This window comes from Vulpes lagopus, chromosome X, assembly GCF_018345385.1.
Source record: "Vulpes lagopus strain Blue_001 chromosome X, ASM1834538v1, whole genome shotgun sequence".
NCBI classification, from domain to species: domain Eukaryota; kingdom Metazoa; phylum Chordata; class Mammalia; order Carnivora; family Canidae; genus Vulpes; species Vulpes lagopus.
The window spans coordinates 95000501-95023040 of record NC_054848.1 but is presented as its reverse complement, the minus strand read 5'-3'; the positions used below and the strand labels follow the sequence as shown (position 1 = coordinate 95023040).

The 22540-nt window shown below is 35.6% G+C and overlaps 1 protein-coding gene across 11 annotated transcripts in view; it reads left to right on the top strand.

Annotated features, from left to right (window-relative positions):
• THOC2 (THO complex 2) overlaps window positions 1-22540 on the top strand; it is a 138589-nt gene that overhangs the window by 81945 nt on the left and 34104 nt on the right. For 7 of the 11 annotated variants that reach the window (XM_041740690.1, XM_041740689.1, XM_041740680.1 and 4 more), the window contains 7 exons: window positions 1229-1424; window positions 12539-12580; window positions 13012-13142; window positions 13241-13342; window positions 20444-20540; window positions 21153-21246; window positions 21665-21745. In XM_041740690.1, the coding sequence (XP_041596624.1) occupies window positions 1229-1424; window positions 12539-12580; window positions 13012-13142; window positions 13241-13342; window positions 20444-20540; window positions 21153-21246; window positions 21665-21745 (743 nt within the window). The remainder of the gene's footprint in view (window positions 1-1228; window positions 1425-12538; window positions 12581-13011; window positions 13143-13240; window positions 13343-20443; window positions 20541-21152; window positions 21247-21664; window positions 21746-22540) is intronic. The other 4 variants (XM_041740688.1, XM_041740687.1, XM_041740683.1 and 1 more) reach the window with 1 other exon arrangement.

The window sequence follows — 22540 nt, the reverse complement described above, 5'->3', positions numbered from 1 at the left end:
TGTATGCTTTTCTAATCATTGAGGTAGATGCAGTTTAGGACTACAAAAAAATCTGCACATTTATCTTGTTTCCTCCAACCAAGCAAATATTTAAGTATATTTTATTAGAAGATAATATTCACAGAGTGTATCAGTTTTATACGTATTAATCAGTGACTTGTCCCCTAATGTCTAGAGCAGGTGATGCAGAATGTGTGCTGCAGTGTAGTCTAAAAACTGTAGATTAGACATCTAGGTTGGGTTGCTCCATTGAGAGTGAAAACTCCATTCTTCTGTTTTTGACTTTGCCTCCTCTCTTGGGGGAGGGCAGAGAATTCTTAAGGTTTTTACTTGGTGTAATTTTCCTCTGTCCTGGGGTTCAGTGGCTCTGAGTGAGGACATTGCCTCTCTGCTTGCCTTATCTCTTCTGGCATATAGGCTGCTATTCTGGAATTTGCTAGTGCAGCCTTTCTCATCATCCCTAGTTATTGTGTCAACCGGTCCTTTAGCCCTCAGCCTACTTGCAGGATACTTAGGAGCAGTATTGGCAGCAGCTCTGGCTTCAGCCCCACAGATCAGAGCCTGCCTCAAAAGCCCCAGCCTTGTGACTCGTGTATAGCTGCTGGCTGCTGCCTTCAGTGCCACCTGGGCTGTGGACCATGAAGGCTTCTTCTCAGAGAGTGACCCCTGTGACTCCACAGCGGGACACCTGCTCAGTAGGTGAGAACTCTGGGCATGCTGTCCTTTTTAGTGTGACACCCTCTTTCATTATGCTGCTCACCTTCCCTACCACCACCTACCTCATACTCAGTCTTAGATAGTGGAACCCAGATTGAGAAGTGTTTATTGACTTGAATCACTGTTGTTATATCCATATTTTTCTGTTTCATCTTCCAGTGTCTCTGAGGTCCATCTCTTGTTCCCCATTCCCATATCCAAATTCCTGATACTGGCCAAGTTAAACTAAAAACAAATTCATATGATGTATGTTAAATGTTACTTGAAATCTGCGTTTCTCTGATTTCCTTATGTAATTAGTTTGAAACATTCTATGAGCTCTGAGTTTTTCCAAATGAGTATTGTTTTTGTCTTTTTCTACAAGTTAAATTATCTGGTACTAATAAAGTTAGGCACAAGTGAAATATAGAAAGCAAATTTGAGCAAGAAAAGCTTTACTTACTGATTAAATATAACTGTGTTAACTTAAAATGAAGTATTGTATACATAGAAATTTTACTTCTTTTTATAGAGTTGGCGTTCCTAAAGGTGCTAAAGGTTCACCTGTTAATGCTTTGCAAAATAAGAGGGCACCAAAACAAGCAGAGAGCTTTGAAGATTTGAGGAGAGATGTCTTCAATATGTTTTGTTACCTTGGTCCTCACCTTTCCCACGATCCCATTTTATTTGCAAAAGTGGTGCGCATAGGCAAATCATTTATGAAAGAGGTAAGATTTTTTTTCTTCCAAGCAGAAAACTAAATTTTGAAACGAAAGTGTTCTAGGTATATTTGTCTTATGTGTATCTCTAGAAATAAAAAGAAAGTTGAATTTACAAATTGAATTTACAGAAAGGATATGTTGAGTAAAGCTTGGGGAAAGTCCATTGTGTCATAACCACACACACACACACACACACACACACACACACACACAGAGTCCATTGTGTCCTAACCCACCCCCCCAACACACACCCCCGCTTAGGAAAATATAAATTATACAAGGATTCCTTTTTGAATGCCTTTATAATTTTAGTGGTCAACTCAGCTTTCTTTCCCCTTACTTTTCTTCTACTCTGTTATTTTCTTGGCTGCAATTTTGAATCATTGTGATTATTTGTATGAAGTCAGACTGTTGAGGATCCGTTCTTTTCTAGTAAACTTTTTATTGAAATAAAATGTACAGAAAGTAACACATCATAATTGTACACCTCAGTGACTTTTTCCAAACCGAACACCCAGGTATCCTCCACCTGGATCAAAAAATAGAACACTACTCCAAGTTTCCCTTGTACTCCCTTCTAGTTACTATTCTAAGGGTAACCATTTATGCTATTTTAAAAATTTTATATCAGCTTTGAGTTATAATTTATATAGAGTAAACTTACAATTTGAAGTGTACAATTTGAGGAGTTTTGACAGATGTATACAGTTGTGTGTCCACCACCACAATCATAGTAGAGAATATTTTTATCACCCCAGAAAGTTCTCTCTTACACCTTTGCCTTCAATTCTGTCCCTTTGTTGCTGGTTCCTGGCAACCACTGATAGGCTTTCTGTCACTATAGTTTTGCTTTGTCTAGAACCTTATATAAATGGAATTGTATAGAATGTACTCTTCTCTGTCGGGTTTCTTTCACGTAATGCTTTTGAGATTCATCCAAGTTGTTGCACGTGTCAGTAGTTCCTTTATTGCTGACCAATATTATATAGATATAGCAGAGTTTATGCATTCACCGGTTGATGGGCATTTGGGTTGTTTCTAGTTGGGGGCTATTAATAAATAAAGCTGCTATGAATATACCTGTACAAGTCTTTTTTTTGGGGGGGCGTATGTTTTTGTTTCCCCAGGAATGGGATTGCTGGGCCATATGGGTAAGTGTATAACTTTTTGCCAAACTGTTCCAACATGTGTGTATCATTTTGCATCCCTGTATATGACTTCCAGTTTGTTCCACATCCTCATCAGCATTTGTTATTGTCACTCTTAAATTTTAGTCATTCTGGTGGGTATGTAGTGGTACCTGTTGTGCTTTTAATATACGTTTCCCTGATGATGGGTGGTTTTGAGCATCTTCTCATATTCTTCTTTGCCATTTGTAATCATCATATATTGAAATGTCTATTCAAATCTCTACTCATTTTAATTGGGTTGTCTTTTATTATTATTTTTCTGATTTGCCTTTTTATTATGTTGTCTTTTGAAACGCAAAATTTTAAATTTTGATTAATTCCAATTTAGCAGTACTTTTCTTTTATGGTTTTCTCTTGTGTTCTAAGAGATCTTTGCCTAACTCAAGGTCTTAAAGCAGAAAAGAATACATAATTTCTTTTCAATTGTAAAACAAGGCTACCAAAAGTTAATCTGCAAATTGTTAAGCACAAAACAGTTTTCTCTAGTGTTTGGTGCTTGCATCTAATTTTAATTTTTGACAACAGTAATTTATCAGCTGTTGTATATTAATCCTTTGATACCTGAAGTATTTGATTTGGCTTTTAATACTTAACTGATAGATTTTTTTGATGCTCACAAATTTACGTTGTGTAAAGGTACTCTAAAGAAATCTACTAGGTTTATTACTATAGAAATCATTTATTATATAACATATATAAAGAAAGTATAGTGATGTTTCATTATCTTAATTCTTTTTTCTTTTTTCATTATCTTAATTCTTATAGTCTGAAAGGGATGGGTCATGTTAACTAGTGCCTGTTCAAAGAACAAAAGGGTCAATGTCTTTCCCAGTGCCCCCATATTGGGAAGCATATGAAGTCAATTTATCCCATTACTGATGATGTTAACATTGATCACTTGGTTAAGGTGATGGACTACCAGGTTTCTCTAGGGTACAACTATTTTTTTCCTTTATTGTTAATATAGACCTTCCGGGGAGATACTTTTCTGACAATGTAAATAGCCTCTTTCTTATCTTACCTTCACCCGCTAATGCAGTTCTTTTTAATTGAACATCTTAATGTTCAGATCTCTTGTTCTGAAATTCTTTCTTTGGCTGTATTATAAACCTGTAAGCAGGAGACCAAACATTCAACTTGTGGAAGTCCTGTACGTAGACATATGCATGAACATATGCCTAAACATAGACAGTATTGTTACCAAGATGCGTAGGTTCTAGAGCTGTCACCCTTCCCCTCTGCCATCTCCATCGCAGCTCTCCTGTACCTCTGTTCTATTACAGTTGTGCCTGGTGCCTGCCCCTAACTCCAGTCTCTATTTTTGCAGAGGTAGAAGGGCAGAAAGGAAGAAGAAAATGTTTATTTTGATCACAGTGTGAGAAGAAATCTGTCTTCTCTCATTGCTAAGGTTGTGGTAGGAAAAGTGAATCTTTCAAATGATCTGAATTAGAATTTTCGTTTATTTTTTACCCATAAAGATATTTCACTGTAACAGATCATTTGTCCTGTGTTTATAGGTTTAAAAGGCTTTTGTTGTGTAGCTAGGAATTTAACTAGGGTTTATAAGACTGTTTCTAAAGGGAGAATGTGAACTTTGTTCCAAAAATATAATTAAATTTCTTGAACAATTCATTTATAAGCTTGGGGTTGCTTGTATACATAACTTATGCATATTTTGAAAATGTTGCTTATGTACTTATGCCAGCTGTCACTTAATGGTCTTCTAGCTTACATTTATTTATAATCATTTATTTCTGTATTTTTTAAATTTGAGGTACATAACATAGAACCATCTAGTACAGGGATCTTCAAACTTGAGCATATATAAGAATCACCTGGAGCTCATCGTAAAACACATTGTTGGGTCCCATCCTCAGAATTTTTGATTCAATAGGTCTGGGGTGGAACCTACTGAAGGGAATCTGCATTTCTAACAACTTACCAGATGATGCTGATGCTACTGATTGAAAGACCAAACTTTGAGAACTGTTGTTTTAGTATATTAACCAATATTGGTCTTTATTTTAGCCTCAAAAGAGGGGGAAGCCCTAAAGAATATTTCTATATGAATGGACAGATTTTGCTATTGTTAATTTTCTTTAATTATAGAACATAGCTTAAACACACTCACCTGACATACTTAAATGGCTTTGACACCTGCACACCTAAAGATGAATTCCTTGGTGCTTTTTTGCATCCAGCTGATGTTAATGGGTTAAGTTGTTTATGATAGTGGCAGCTAATATTGAGCTCTTACTGTGTGCCAGGTTCTATTCTAAGTACTTTATGTGGATCAGCTAATTTAATCTTTACCATACCCTTTATGCTTTAGGTTAATTGTCCCAGGTCACACTGTTAATATGCAGCAGGGCTGAGATTTCAATCCAGGCAATTTGGATTCAGAGGCCAAGTTCAAAATCATCATGCTCTCCTGCCTATACAAATGTAGTGAGTGTGAAATGGAAGAAATGATAGGTTATCTGAATTTTGCAATTCTTGAAATTCCTTGCTATTTTAAATGAAATCTGTTAGTGGTATTTTGTTTATCTCTGCAATCTGTGTTCATCTTGGTCTCTGTATCTCATCTCCAAGCTTTTCTTGTTTTATTAGGTTCATTCTTAATGCTTTTTTCTATGACTATATGTAGATACTTGTGGAGAATCTGCCTCTGTCCTTTGTGTTCTACTTTTGTCCACACTAAGTTCATTATCTTTTATATGCTTGGGGGGGGGGGCATGCTATTTATGTTTCCATTGTAGTCACAGCATTTCATTTTATCTTAATACGTATAGTTCTGTTCACAACTTCTTTCTGATAGAGTGAGAGTAAATCCTTTTACCTTTCCTACCTTATTTATGACCACTTCTCTCTCCAAGCTGCAGTCTGAGTATTGGGTTCTCCTTTCAATCTTTTATGTAGTCTCTGATAGGGGAGTGAATGAGCTCAGTGAGGCTGAGTGTAGTCCTCATTTGGAGTACCTCTGCTTTCTCTTCTGAGATACTATTACCTATCCTGTACTAGGCATGTCTAGCCAAGTGGGTATCCCAGCTCCCTTGGACTTTGATTCCCTCAGCCATCTGTGCACAGTTCCTTTGAAAGATAGCAGGTTTTAGCAGCTGGTTCTTCCTTTTCCCGAGTCCTGCTGAGCAAGTTTTTCCTCAGTCTACTCACTTACCTTGCAGGTCTTATTGCCTAAAGGAATTTTTTTTTTTTTTGCCTAAAGGATTTTGTTGACTTATTTTCCTTTGTACTACTTCTGGGATTGGGTTAAGGGCAGGTGCCATACCACACTGTGGGACCAGAATCATGTGTGTGTGTGTGTGTCCGTGTCCCCATGTCCCCATGTCCCCGTCCCTTTGAAGTTAAATAGCAGAGTTTCCTCTTATTTGGTTGGTGGTGGATTTGCAACATTAAAACAACAGCAAGGCATATCTTGTTAATTGCATTAGGGATAGGGGACAGAAATTCTGTGTATATGCTTCACTCTGTCATCTTAATTCATTTGTCTGGTCAGGCTGTTTCTTGTGTTGGCCTTTCGTAAAAGCCAAAGTGTTTTATATTGATTCACAGATGAAGCTTAGAAACCTAGAGTCAGAGGGTCAGAATATTTCTTAGACTGGGCATTAGATGATATTAGGAATAGCTAGCTGGGATAATGATATTGTGGTAATGTGGAAGAATGTTCTTTTTAGGAGATGCATACAGAATTATTTTGAGATGAAATATATCTGCTATGTTTTTTTGTGAATCAAAAAGGCAAAATGTTAATTGTTGAATTTGCAAAGTAGATCTGTGTTTATTGATAGTGCACTATCCACTGCACTTTTATGGAAACTTGAAATTTTTCATAATAAAAATTGCAGTTGCTAGGGACAGAATCTATATTAGACCATTGATTCCAAAGCTCTGGTTTATGAAACAGTTACTTTAGAATTTTGGCTTGATGTTTACTTTTTTTTTCTTTCCAAACTGAAGATCTACCCTAGTTGTGTAGGTTAGAGCTCAGAATTAATATTCTTTTTTTTTTTTTTAATATTTTTTTTTAATTTTTATTTATTTATGATAGTCACAGAGAGAGAGAGAGGCAGAGACACAGGCAGAGGGAGAAGCAGGCTCCATGCACCGGGAGCCCGATGTGGGATTCGATCCCGGGTCTCCAGGATCGCGCCCTGGGCCAAAGGCAGGTGCCAAACCGCTGCGCCACCCAGGGATCCCTTAATATTCTTTTTGAATGCAGGGACAAGTACAGTGGAATTATACCATTACTTGTGCTTAATTTTTGTGAATGTGGCCAGACTTGTTCCATCAGGACACTCAAGTGTGTATGCCTAGGAGTAAGGGTGAAGTTGGATAATTTTTTCCTCTCAGTTTGGTTCAGTTTCTCAGGTCCTTTACCACATTCAGCAGGAGTCTAGTTTTTTTTTTATAAGATTTTATTTATTTATTCGTGAGAGACACAGAGAGAGGGGCAGAGACACAGACAGAGGGAGAAGTAGGCTCCTCGCAGGGAGCCCGATGTGTGATTTGATCCCGGGACCAGGATCACCTCTTGAGCCAAAGGCAGACAGACGTTTAACCGCTGAGCCACCCAGGTGTCCCATGAGTCTGGTTTTTAAAGTAATGTGTTTTCATGTGACTTGGCCACTAAATGCAAGCCAGTTACTTCATTTCATGTTCACATGACTTCATGTTCCTATCTCAGGTTCACTTAACAGTGATTTCTTCTAATACTATAGGGGGAAAGACCAGTCTTGTGTTGGAATGAAATGAAAGATAATGTGTCTGTTACTCTATAGATAATTTAAGGGACTTTTAAGGATAATTGTAAGTATATGTCATTTCCATTGTATATATTGACTTTAGAACCTAACTTGCCTACGAAGAGTCAACTGGTTTCATCAGGATGAGTTGCTAGCTGAGATGCTAGCTGCTTGGTAGTTCTGTGACTTTTAATCTGTCTGGACACTTTTCTAGGCCAGAAATGAGTGGTAAGAATATTTGCCTTATCTAGTTCCTGGGGTTGCAATGAGAATCAAATTAATGTCTCAACATTAATTAGATACTAACGTTAATTAGGCACTAAACTTTAGAGAGTTAAAGTTGTCATGAATTCTTTAGATCATAGTAAGTTAACAGCTTTACTTTTGTAAGTTGTCACAACACTAGCTTTTGATGATGATTTAAAGTGTTAATATACTTTCATCTATCTCTGTTTGTAAGTAATAGATACTACTTTAAAGTAGCAGCTTCATTTCCCATAGGAGCAGATTTGATTTTTATATATGAATGCCTTTGGCTTCTTTCAGTGTAGTGGTAATTAGATGTTCCCCCCCCCCTTTTATTGTGGAAATTGTTGTTATAAATTGGTGACAAATCAACATTTTTATCAAATAAAGGAAATTTAAAAAAAGATTTATTTATTCATGACAGACAGACACACACACACACACACACACACACACACACAGAGAGAGAGAGAGAGAGGCAGAGACACAGGCAGAGGGAGAAGCAGGCTCCATGCAGGGAGCCTGACGTGGGACTCTATCCTTGGTCTCCAGGATCACACCCTGGGCTGAAGGCGGCGCTAAACCACTGGGCTACCGGGGCTGCCCGAAATAAAGGAAATTTTTATTGCTGGGGTTTTGTGAGTAAACTAGTTAGGGGTAGCTATGGACATGTCAGTTTCCAATTTTAAGTGGATATGTAAGAATATTTTTAAGACAATCAGAACCTTGCATTATAATTCTTAATTGTCCAGGAGATAGACACTGCTCTCATTGGCACTGTATGTTAAGCTCCTCTATGTACTTTTGCTATTATAAGTCTCATACAAGGCAAATTTTAATCTACAACATCCTTGCTATTTAATGAGCCTGAGCAGGGAAGAACTGTTAGCATGTTTATATTTGTACTTATATTGTCACCTGTAATAATTGATTTGAACTAAAGTCACCTTAGATATTACTGAATATCTTCATGTGACAATTCTAATCAAGATGTAGAATCATAGTTAAAGTAATAAATTACAAATAGGAGGATCTTAATTTTTACCATTAGCTATGCTTTTTACTTAAGAGAGACATACAGACATAGATATTAAGCCCTAATAGGCAAATGTCGACTTTATGTACAAACAGTATAATTTTAAGAAGTATATTTCATACAAAAAAGAAAAGTAGAATTTTTACTGTGTACTAGATGCACACTATAAGCAAATGATTCTGTTCCTCTTCTCAAAGACTGTTTCCTGAAATTGAACCTCAGTGTTCAGTTTCAGGAAAAAAATTCAGAAAGTATAAACATGAAAAAATATTTGTGAAAAACTCTCCTCTCTTAGAGGTTTGGCCATTTGTCCATGCAGGGCGTAGCAGATGCAATTAGATTCCATCTGTATTCCTTTGGCTCTTACACAGCCAAAGGTTTTCAGCTGCTGGCACCTCTATCTCATTTTCTGAGGGCTTTTCTGGCCCTGGAAGCCTGCATAGTAAGTGTATCCTGGAATTGCTGGAGAAGTAACTCACCTTGCCCCCTCTCCTCAGCCCTCAACCAGGGAAATGATAGGAGTTAGTGTTTAACTACCATGCCTTAAGATGGAATAATAATCCTGAGATGTATTTCTCCACAGACCCTCAGAGTCCCCAGTGGGATTAAGCTCCAGTTAACCCATAGGAATAATTTCCTACTGGTGGTTCCTAGGATTACTTGCCAAATAAACTATGCCTGCACTTGAATAGAGTCTGCTTTTGGGGAATGTAAAGGAAAACACAGGGGCATATTCCTTTAAATGAATTCCATATGAAAACCTTAATTATCCCTAAAGATAGATTTACAGGGCAATTTTTTGTTTTACAGAAGACTTCTTTTATGAGGTCCATTTATACAGAGAATTCATTTAAATAGATTACATATTCATATTCATTAAGTGCACCAGAAATACCTGTTTTTACACACAGCTCGTTAGAACTATGCTTGTGTAAAACAGCACAGTCTCATATCATAATCAATGTTTTAAACAAAGTAATTACTTTTGGGTGGTGAATTTTATGAAACTAAGTATAGCTACTTAGCATTTTGTTTTGTTTGCTCTATTTTAATGTTTAAACCACTCCCCACAAGTCTATTTACTGCAGTTTGAATGCTACCATGTGGTAGGGAGACCATGTACTTTTATTGTCTAAACCAGGACACTCAAGATGGAAAGGCTGTGCTGGTACTTAATACTGGGATAAAAAGTGAGAACCAGCACATAATGGTCATCCTGTGTATATATAGATGGCCATATTATTAACTCTTCGGTACAGATTTTTATTTTTCATACAGATTTGTAGTGATTAAAGATGAAATGTGTTGGATGATCGTGCTTTTTCATTTAGTAGCTCTTTTCGGAAATGGTGCAGTATTAATATTACTGATTGTTTCTAGGTATTTTATAAAAATTTAAGAGTCTCTGATTAAAAGATAAAAACAAAACTTTCAAACGAAACATTGAAGGGTAATTCATTTTTCTATTCTTTAGGCTCGGTAAACTCATAGTCCTGTAACTTAACCTGTTACAGGTTATATTTTCCTATTTCTGAGTTATTTTGATGGGTTTTAGCTGGATCCTTTCTAGCAAAAAGATTTTCCTTAGAGTTTTAAGATCTAAACGTGAAGTTCTTAGCCTAGTGTATGGCACATAGTACTCAATAGATAGTAGTTAATCAGAATGAGAAAAATAAAGTGAAAATAGTGCTGTAATTTACTTAGATATAGCTTCAGGTTCAAATCTAGTCATAAATTTTAAGTATTTTTCTTTTTTGTTTCTTTTCTGAAATATAGTCTAAAGTAACATTTCAGATATTTATGGGTTAGAGATAAAAAATAGGACATTGGTAACGAGTTATCTAGTTAAATCTACAACTTTCCCCCAAGGTTTATTTCTCGACTCCCCAGAAGCCCCTCTCTTGGTGGAGGACCTACATTCTTTTTGTACCCACTACTGTTATGCAGCCTTGTCATCTGATCCCTCTTTATAGGGCAGAAGTGGAACCTGCTTGGGGCCATTCATAGCTGATGGTTTGTCTAGGAATAATTATGAATACTTAATTTTATTGAGACTTAAAAATTCAGTTCCTAATAGTACATTGGCAAGTGTAGTTTTGATCTTCAAGAAATCCTCAAAGATAGGAACTGTCTTTGTTAGTTCCTCAAAGATAGGAAGTCTCTTTATCTTTGAAATCCTAGTGTCTGGCACATAGTAAATGAATGAATGAAGTGGATGTCTTTGTTCGTCCCCTTCCATTTTTCCTCCCATTTTTTCCTGGACTGGCCATTCAATAAAATAGTATGGGAATGGAGAGTTTTATATTTACTCTGAATTAAAAAGCAAATTAAACTAAATTAAAAAGCATCAAGGGAGTAGAATGTGTCTTTATATTCTTACCAAAGAAAAGAAAATTACTTGCCTGTACCTCTCCATCTACTTTTTGTTCATCTTCGTTATAGTTAGCCTTTGATAGAAATGTTCCTTACTGCTCTTCTAGTTTCATTGTGCTTTCTGTATTTTTCTTTTTCAAATTTTCCTGGTTATGAAATGTAGAGAATTGACAGAGACTGCAAACTTAAATAAGTATTTAGTATGGGAATTAGGACAGCTTAGTAGGTAAGAAAATGTTTTATTTCTATTGAGAAAACTTTGTGTAGCTTTATTAGAATCATAGTATAGTAGAAAAGGAGTGGCTTAACTGCCTTTATACCCAACATAAATATACTGTAAATCTAGTTCTTCCTAGTATGCCACCAGAATTACCCCCCCGCCCAACCAAACAAAACAAAAAAGTGGCTATCTACTTTGTTTTTTGTCAGGTTACTCCTTCATAACCTCAGCATTATTTGCTGACCAAGATACATGTTTATGTAACATTTGTTTCTGTGAAGGGGAACCATATCTTTTTAACCTGCTGATTAAAAGGGTGGGGGGTAAAAAAAAAAGGGTGGGGGGTTGTTTGTGTTTTCCCATCAGCGTGACAGCAATCCTGGAATTAGTCTTATATGAAAGTATTGTACAGAAGTTAGACTTCTCTGTAGTAGTACCCATTAAATTATTCAAGCATGAAAACATACGTGCACAAAATACTCAGTTCTGCCAAGAAAATAATAAGCTCATTAGCTGCATGTTAGCTTTCCCCCTTCCCTCACTTGGTATTGAGTTAAATCTTTCCCAGAAATCTAGATTGTCCTTGACTGTCAGTGCTTCAGTTGTCATTTTGGCCTTTGCACACTCCTTTAACTCTCCACCTGCTTATATACACACAAGTATTACTATTTCACTTTGAATGAACAACATCAGCATCAAACATGGCACTTCAGCGGTCCACCTGCAAATCATTGATACAAAATGACCTAGATTTTTTCATTCAGTCCAACTTACACAGTGGTCTGGTCTTTGTCAGCAATGTTACTAATATTTTGGGTTTATTTCTCATTGAGAGTTTAATGATGAATAAAAACAATTTAAATTTCTTTGGGTTTAATTCTTTTGCTATTGCTTTAGTTTTAGATTTTACAAATTCTGTAGCAGAAAACCAGAGCTTCTGGATGAAAAAAATGGAAATGCATTATAACTAAATTATGCTTGATACAATCTTATAATAAATACTTAGATCAGTTTTAGGATGCTTTGGTTTATGATAATGAGGTTGAGAAAAGAATTGGCTTATAAAATTGACATTTAAAATTCATGAATGTTGCAACTGATTTGGAAGTTAGAGATATAGGTGAAATTTTAAAATGTTAATTGGTAATACTGGCTATATTTAAAATCTACATTTGTTTAAAAAGTAAGGAAATAATTCACAACCTTGTACAAGTTAATTTTCAAATAAGACGCTAAATTGTGACATCATAATCTTAACCTTTTTGCATTTTATTTATAGTTTTTTTTAATTTTAGTTTCAGTCTGATGGAAGCAAACAAGAAGATAAAGAGAAAACGGTAAGAGACTAGAAAAATCTAACGTGTCTGATTTGTCTATATACAGCATATGTAAATTTTACTGTGAACAAGCTTAATTTTACTGTGCAAATATTTTGTATTCTACATGCTGAATCTAGCTTTTGGCATATCATACAGTTATCTTTTAAGATTGACAACCCCTGGTTTTGAGGATTATCATGTTGAAAAAGGAAGAAGGATAATTAGAGTCCCTCATTCTCCTGCTACCCCTTTCCTTACCTCACCTTATTGCTTTCTTAGATGGGAGAAGCACAAATATCCATTGTGAAAAGAACAGTGATAGTGTGGGAAATTAGATGTGGGTGGTATGAGATCCAGGAATGGAATTTTCTCAAAGGCTGATATAAATTTATTTTGGGGGGATTAATATGGATCTTTTACTAAAATAATTTTTCCTCCCTTCTTCTTAGGAAGTTATCCTTAGCTGTTTACTTAGCATTACTGACCAGGTACTACTTCCATCTCTTTCTTTGATGGACTGCAATGCTTGTATGTCTGAGGAACTATGGGGAATGTTTAAAACATTTCCATATCAGCATAGGTAAATACATAATATTTTTGTATTTTTAACTACTGTTCTAGTGCATTAACCTCTAAGTGTTTAACTTTTTCTAATTCTTCATCTCATCGTTTTTTAAGATACCGTCTCTATGGCCAGTGGAAGAATGAAACTTATAACAGTCACCCACTTTTAGTAAAAGTTAAAGCCCAAACAATAGACAGAGCCAAATATATCATGAAGTAAGTCTTAATTTATTTTTCTTTGTATTAGCGGAAAGTATATCTGGATCTAATTTACTTTCTTTCAGCCAACTTCTGCTATCTGAGTCTCAGTTCTGAGGAAGCCCAGGAATATTTGCTTAATGGTATAGCTGATTATATACTGAAGATAGAACGACTGTCAATTTTTTTAAAGCTCATTTAGACTACCAAATTAGTTTTTGTAGTTGTCATGCTTGCATAGCTGTAAAATCTAATCTTATTTAAATATGTCATATTCTAGGATGAAGGTTGTTTTTTTTTTTTTTTTTTTTTTTTTAGGATAGCCTTTGCTCAGTTTGCAAGATACATTTAATGGCTTATACATGGTGGTCAAAGTTCTCGAGATTTTCTCTACCAGAAGTTATTGTAATAAAGGTTTTTCTTGGGTTGCTCTTGGCTCAGTTGGCTAAGTGCCCGACTCATGGTTTTGGCCCAGGGTGTGATCTCATGGGTTGAGTATTGACCCCTGTGTTGGGCTCTGTACTCAGCATGGAGTCTGCTTGGGATTTTCTGCTTTATCCTCTCCCTCTGCCCCTTCCTCTGCTTGCACGTGTGCTTTCTCTCTCTCTCTTTCTCAAATAAGTAAAATCTTTAAAAGATTTTTCTTTTTTGGAGGATCTAATGGGATTATGCAGAACTACCTCCTTGAGTCAACTTTTGAAAAATTTCTATTTTCATTTGTGTGCTTTACTTTCATGTTATTAAAAACATAAGAGTGATGTTATTTTACTTCCTGGTAAACTGAAATTTAATTATGAAAATTGTATACTTCAGATTGGAGTCAGTTTATATGCTGATTACACTGCTATCTTACAAGTGTTTTCAGCAAGGCTATTGATTGTTGTTTCTTTTATATTTGTGCAGTGGTATGGTTATTCTAAATTAAAATAGTCCATTCTGTAGTTTAACTAGATTTAACAGTATGCAGTGATACTGTCTGCCTAGTGATCCTGTCCCTGGCCACAGTTTCCTGGGGAAACAGGTGCACAGTCTGGTTCAGTAGTTGTTGTTATACAGCATATTTAACGTTCTTTGGGAGGATAGAGAAGAGAGTGAATTGTTTCACCATGTGAACGTTGGTGAAGTCATGGAAGGAGATGATATTAGAATTGATCCTTCCAAAAAGAGTTCTGGTCTTAAGAATTCCTCAAGTGGAGTATCTAGCGTAACAATAGCAGCTAATATTTATGGAGCCATTAATATTTATATGTGCCAGGCCCTGGACTAAGTGCTTTAGGTGGATTATTTAATAATACAGTTGACCTTTGAACAACATGGGTTTGAACTATATGGATACACTTATATATGGGTTTCTTTCAATAAATGTATTGGAGGGACACCTGGGTGGCTCAGTGGCCAAGCATCTTTTGGCCCAGGGCATGATCCTGGGGTCCTGGGATGGAGTTCACAGCAGGCTCCCTCTGCCTGTGTATACGCTGCCTCTCTGTGTGTCTCTCATGAATAAATAAACAAAATCTTAAAAAAAAATAAAAGTATTGGAAAATTTCTGGAGATATGGAACAAATTTGAAAAATCTTCATGCAAATCACATAACCTAAAAATATTGAAAAAATCAAGAAAGAGGTATGTCACGAATGCATAAAATATATGTAGATAAGTCTATTTTATCATTTGCTACCATAAAACATACAACGATCTATTCTAAAAAGTTAAAATTTACCAGAACTTATATGTACACTTACGTGGTGACGTTCATAGTCCAGAGAGATGTAAACAAATGTAAAAATTTAGTATTAAGTCATAACTGCATAAAACTAATACTGTACTGCTGTAATAATTTCGTAGCCACCTCCTGTTGCTGTGCAGTGAGCTCAAGTATTGGGAATATCCTCTTAAAACACTGCGTGATGCTAATCTCTGAGCAGTTCACATCTCCAGTAAATTGTGTATTGCAGTAGAAAGTGATCTCTCACGGTTCTTATGTATTTTTCGTGTTTACTGGGTATTGTAAACCTTGCATAACACCCTGGGACCCATATGAAGTGCCTCTGGTGTGGCCGGAAGTGCTCCAAAGCAAAGAAAGATCATGAAGTTACAAGAAAAAGTTGAATTGCTTAATATGTACCTTAGATTGAGGTCTGCAGCTACAGCTCTTAGCCATTTTAGGATAAATGAATTCAGTGTAAGGACTGTCTTTTTTTTTTTTTTTAAAGGAAAATAATGAAATCATTGCTGTAGCTCTATGAGCAGATGTGAAAACCTGGTACTTTTTTGTGAAATACCTTTTATTTTTTTGTGTGAAATACTTTTTATCTTGTATTGAAAATCCAACTGTTGTGTGGGTGCAAGATTGCTGTAAGAAAGAAATATTTATTGATTCTAATATGATTTGAGAATATACCAAGTCATTATATGACAACTTAGAGCAAATGGAAAGTGAAGGATCAGAAGCCAGAGAATTTAATGCCAGCAAAGGATGGTTTGATAATTTTAGAGAGGTTTGGCTTAAAAAATGTCAACGTGACAGGAGAAACAGTGAGTTTATGCTCACCAAGAGGCAGAAAATAGATGAGTTTCCAGGTGCCATTAAGACAGTCATTGAGGAGAAGGGATGTCTGCCTGAACAGGTTTTTAATGCAGACAAAAGTTACCCTATTCTAGAAAATAAAGCCACAAAGGATATTTACTAGTAAGGAAGAAAGAACAACTACCAGGATTTAAGGCAGGAAAGGATAAGCTAGCTCTGCTGTTTTGTGCAAATACAGTCAGGTTTATGATCCAGATTGCCCTTATATATAAAACTGCTAACCTCTGAGCCTTGAAGGAAGAGATAAACATCAAGTGCCAGTCTTTTGGTTGTACAACAAGAAGAGCCAGACAACAAGAACCCTTTTTCTGGATTGGTTCCATCAATGCTTTGTCCCTGAAGTCAGGAAGTACCTTGTCAGTAAGGGACTGCCTTTTAAAGTTCTTTTGATATTGGACAATGCCCTTGGCCACCCAGAACCCCAAGAGTTCAGCACCAGAGATGGCAAAATGGTCTTCTTGCCCTCAAATACAATTTCAATTCAGCCTCTAGATCAGGGGCTTTAAGACGCATTACATGCCATACTTTATGGAAAGGATTGTGAATACTATCAAAGAGAACCCCAATTTCAAGAGCATCATGAAAGTCTGGAAGAATTACAACATTGAAGATTGCCATCATTGTTATAGAAAACGGTATAAAAGCTTTTAAGCCCAAAACAAATTCTGCTGGAGAAAACTGTCCAGATGTTGCATATGACTTCGTAGGATTTATAACAGAACCAATCAAGGAAATCATGAAAAAGATTGTGGATATGGGAAAAAAAAGTTGGAGGGCTGAAAGGTGTCAAGGGTATGGAGTTTGGAGAAGTTCAAGAACTAATAGACCCACATAGAAGACGATTTAATGGAGATGAGTGCTTCTGAACCAGTGCCAGATGATGAAGAAGGTGTAGAAACAGTGCCAGCAAACATATTGACACTAGACCATCTGACAGAAAGTTCTGATTATTCTAAACTGCTTTTGACTTCTTTTATGACATGGACCTTTCTATGATACGGGCAATGAAACTAAAGCAAGTGGTGGAAGAAGTATGGGTACCATTTAGAAACATTTTTAAAGAAGTGGAAAAGCAAAAAACGTCAGACAGAAATTACCATGTACTTCCATGAAGTTACACTGAATATGCCTGCCTCATCTGCCTTCCTTCCACCTCCTCTGCCTCTTCCACTCTGCCATCCCTGATAGAAGATAAACAACCATTCCTCTTCCTTCTCCTTTTCAGCCTACTAAATGTGAAGGCAATGAGAATGAAGACCTTTATGATGATCCACTTCCAGTTAATGAATGTAAATAATCATTATGCTATATAGTTAATAAACTTATCTGTTGTTTTTGTGTGTCTTTGTGTGAAAGTCTAACCCAATGGCAAGAACTGTAGGAGACATTTTTTGTGTCCTCCTCCTCATCATGCAAGACATGTATAGAAGTGGATAGCCTATCCTTACATAGGCATAAAGTGAATAGTATTTTACAAAATTAAGAATATATTTATTTTCTTACTGTTTTATAACTTTGCTTTCAAAGAATTGTATTACTGTACAGTATGCCTTTCTCATAATTGGACAAACTGCATTATCAGCCTATCATCACAGGTAAGTGGTTTTTTTAAAAAAAGTAACAGTATTTCTAATACTGTACTATGAATATGACTGTAAAGCTATATTGCCATAAAATATTAGGACAACTCATTCATTAGTGTATAGCCTAGGCTACCATGAAACAATCGTATCGATTATACTAGGCTTCCATAAAGCAATCATAATGTTGCTGCTTCGTTGTCAGTGCATGAATCATCATACCTGTAAATAAATATGACTTTCTTTTTCACATTATCTTTTCATTTTTGATGTCTAGTGTTAGTGATGCATATAACATCCAGTGTTTTGTATCATATAATATTGATGTAGGTACTGACAAACTGTTCATCTTGTAAATAGATGATGTAAACTTAACAGTATTGACAAATAGAGTACAGTACTGTAGATGTATTTTCCTTATGATTTTCTTAATATTTTCTTTAGTTTATTGTAAGAATATATAATACATATGTGGAATATGTGTTAATTGGCTGTTTATGTTATTAGTAAGGCTTCTGGTCATTAGTAGGCTATTAATAGTTAAGCTTTTGGGGAGTCAAAAATTAAACACAGATTTTTGACCGTATGGGGGCGTTGTTGCCCCAGTCTCTATGCTGTTCAAGGGTTAACTGTATATTAAGTAGTATCGAATATCTTGACCCTGTCTCTTTCACTGTCTACTGCCACTAACTTATTTCTTCTATCTGGAGTATTATGGTGCCTTGTATTCTTTGTTCAAGATCCTTTTGTGAGATGACTAACCATTGCCTACAGATTATGTGTCAGCCTTTATGGCATGGTGATGTAAGACATCTTTCGTGATGTCCCTCCCCATTTCCAACCTCTTTGCCTGCTAATTCTACCTCCAGCTATACTGAGCTCAGTTAAGTTTTCCCTGAATGTGCTGTGGTCTCCTTTTTCTTTGTATTTTTCATTTCTTCTCTTTGTACAAGGTTTCTCCTTCTCTCTTTTTCCTCTCTCCATCTGGTAACCTCCTCATCCTTGGAGGGTGGGTTCCAGTGTTGGCTCCTAATGAACCCTTTTGTAGCACATACTGTCAAGCACAATTGACTATTCTTTATTTGTGCCGTCATTGTCCCATATGCAAATGATGCTATCATACCATTTAGATACATTGCTATGATTATTTTTATCTAATTAATCTTTTGAATAGTTTATACATTCACGTGGTTTAAATTTTAATAAATATAAAGAGGTAGATAATAGAAAGTCTGTAATCCCATTCCTTATTCACTCAGTCTTCCTGAAGGAAAATAAGTAGCTACTGTTTATTTATTGTCCTAGAGATTTTTATGTATATACAGATGGATACAAATATATTATTCCCCCCTTTCATACTACTGATAGCATATAATATGTACTATTCTGTAATTTGCTGGATTTGAGAATGTAAATTTAAAAAAATAGGTTAAGTCCATCTCCCCAGCTGGACTAAGCTTGAGATGAGGAGCTATTGTTCATACTTGTATTCCTAGTGTTTAGCTCTTTGCCTGTTATAGAAGACATTAATATGAGTTAATAAAAATGTATGTCACAGAAGGATATCTGTAGAATTTTTTATGTACTTGGATTTTTGTTGTATTTGTTAGTTGTAACTGTTTCACCAGGCTTGAACAATGTGATTTTGGTGTTGATTGAATTTTGTATGTTGGGAATGGAATGTATTAATTTATTACTAGGAGAATTTCACAAGTTTTGATTACTGTTTAAAAAATGAATTTGCTGTAAGGCATTCGGTAGTTCATTCCACAGATGGTCATTGATTGTGTTCCATATGCCAGACATCGCAGTAGCTAGAGGGGAAGACTTAATCAAGAAAGTATTCCTTTGATTTCCACCCCCCTTCCACAGTAGAGGCAGAAAGGGAAGGGGATAAAAGGCATAGAGAGGAGGAAAGGTTTGCTTTGGTGAGTAGGGGGACCTCCTGAAATAGTAGGAACAGAAGTAAGGACAGGTGGTAGTAAGTTTGAAGGTGGAACAGAGTAGAGTCAAAGTTTCAAACTTGATAGGTCTCTCTCTTCTGTGGGGGAAAAAAGGAAACGGGGCCATGGAGAATGGGAAAGGGAAGCAGTTGATGATGAAATAATTTTGATTGATGGGTCAGTTTTGTCATAAGAAACATCAGAGAATATCAAGTTTGTTACTTCCAGAATGATCCCATTCCTTGAACTGTCAATTCATTATTTCCTTCATTGGATTGTATTTTCCTTCTAGAAAGCTTTCAATCATCAGGATTTTTTAAGTTTTTAGATTTATTATGTAATACCAGAAGAGTTTAAGATGCTGTATAGTAATTTTGAGCTGTAAGCATTCATAGATGTATTTTCCAGAATGTTAGTAAAAGAAATACTGAGCAGAGGAAGAATTAGAGGAAGGAAAGGAGTAGAATTGATTTTTAAAAAAATCTTTACTTTTAAAAATTGTTTATATGAAAACCAGAGAACTTCCTATATCAAGGAGTGCAGCATTAGCTATTACTCTATTAGGGTAACTGAGACAGATGATATTTCAATACATTAGGTATTTCATTGCATTACACTGAATTTGATATCTTAATCCTTAAGCTGATAAATGAGCACTTCTAAATCTAAAACAATTACGGTTTTCTTCAAGAAGAGTTTGATGTATTTGTAGAGTATATTAAAAGTTTTTGATTATTAGACTTCCTATAAAATGGAAATGTATGTATTAAAAATGTTAAGTATTGCAAAATCTTAAAACCCTTTGTGAGAACACCTAATCAAAGTAACTTAAGGCCTATAGTAACGTAAAAGAAGAATGTGGTGGTTTTACATGAATCCATTTTGGATACTTGGGAAAGAATTGGTTTTTGTTTTTTTTTGAGTTTGTTTTTTATAATATAACAAAGCTATCAATGTTTTGAGGGAAATGACTTAAGATGATCCCTGCCACCTTTTTCTCCCCTTGTAGGCGTTTAACCAAGGAAAATGTGAAGCCTTCTGGAAGACAAATTGGGAAATTGAGCCACAGCAATCCAACCATTTTGTTTGATTATGTATGTTTTGAGGTTAATATTATTTTAAGGGATTTTTCTTTTTGTTGTCTTTAAATCAGCACAAGCGGAAATGGAATGATAAAATTCTAAAAATGGTAGTTTTAGGGGAAAAAATCTTTAGCAAATGAAACATCATATAATTACTCTAAAAATAAAACAGCATACAATATATTTAACACATTCATCTACTCTTCTGGTCATATGTAACTGCTACTACTGTTAACAGTCTAACATTGTCTTGTTTACCCCTTGTTGATTTATAAAAATATCAATAAAGAGATGCATTATTTTTTATTTTAGTTGTTAGAAACAGTTGAATAGCATTTCTTTATGATTCAGGTATAATACTTTCATATTTAGAATGAGATTTATAAAAGACATTTTACATTTATCATTCCAAAGTTCAAGTTAATATGTCCTGGAATTATTTTCTAATTGGAAAATGTAGCCGCAGAAAATATTTTCTAAAGAAATGATAGAATAGTAGTTTTTGCATAAATACAAAGTAGAAGGAAGCTGCTTTAATTTTAAGCATTATTTCTTTTGAAAAAAAGTATAGCCATTATTTAGCACCGAAGTTCTCTTTTGAGTTAATGCCATCTATTCATTGTTGCTGTCTTTCAGATCTTGTCACAAATACAGAAGTATGATAACTTAATAACACCTGTAGTAGATTCATTGAAATACCTCACTTCATTGAATTATGATGTTTTGGCCTGTATCCTTTCAAGTGAAGTAATACATAAATTTCACATTTCATAGATCTTAATGATGAACATTTACTTTCTTTTTTTTTTTCTTTTTCATTCTAAGTTCCATTAGTAACCATATGAGGTTACTTCCATTGACTGATGTAAAGGTTGGCCAGTCAGGAGTGAGTTTGTACGTGTGTCTGTGTTGTGTGTAGGGAGAGAATGTTCAGTTTACTAAATGGGGTAATATAGGTGGAATCTGCCTTGCTGAAAGATGGAAAAGCGGCTAAAGAAGAAAAGTCGGTACTACAGTGAGTGGAATTTTCAATAATTCTTAATAACTTGAGGCTAACAATTTATTTTTCCCCCAAGATGTGGCATTTTGTTGTTTTGGGTCTTTGTTAGAGATGTAGTGACTTAAAATTTTTCCTTAATGTGTGAAAGATTGTATTATTGAAGCTTTAGCTAATCCAGAAAAGGAGAGAATGAAACATGATGACACAACCATCTCAAGCTGGCTTCAGAGTAAGTATTTTTATTTTTCCAAGAATGAGATTTCCGTCTTTTGTAATTGCTGTGTTATGTATTCTATTACCAGTGTTAAGAGCCTGTTTGTCAAGAGGTCTTGAGAATACCTAGCCACTCAGCTTGCTCTTGGAGTGTCTAAGTCTTCGGTTGTGTAAGGCGGTTCATATAGTACTCATTTTCCAACTCAAGAGTCTGCTATTGGCTATGATAGAATTTGTGCAAGCATTACTGGGGAGTTGAAAATTCCCTTCTATTATTTTAGGGGAATTGATCTTAGGGGAACTCTTCTCATTTCCATCCTGAGGTTTCAGTCATCTTAAAAGAACAAAAACTTGGTTGTTAACAGAAACCCTAGTTTTGTTTTAAATTTCTTGTGCTTTTGATTTCTAGCAGTGAGTTCTCTTTTCTTTTGACCTATTGTTTCTGATAGCTGAATCTTGTAGTAGCTCCCCATTGCCCTTTAAAGTCTGAAATCTGGGATCCCTGGGTGGCGCAGCGGTTTAGCGCCTGCCTTTGGCCTAGGGCGCGATCCTGCAGACTCGGGATCAAATCCCACGTCGGGCTCCCGGTGCATGGAGCCTGCTTCTCCCTCTGCCTGTGTCTCCGCCTCTCTCTCTCTCTCAATGTGTGACTATCATAAATAAATAAAAAAAAATTATTAAAAAAAATAAAGTCTGAAATCTGCATTAAAGTCATACAAGTAAGTTCTTTTGGGATCAGGTCCTTGCTTGGTGTATTAGGGTCATCTTTTGCCCTTCCCTAATATTCTAGGTTCCAGTAATACTGAACTTG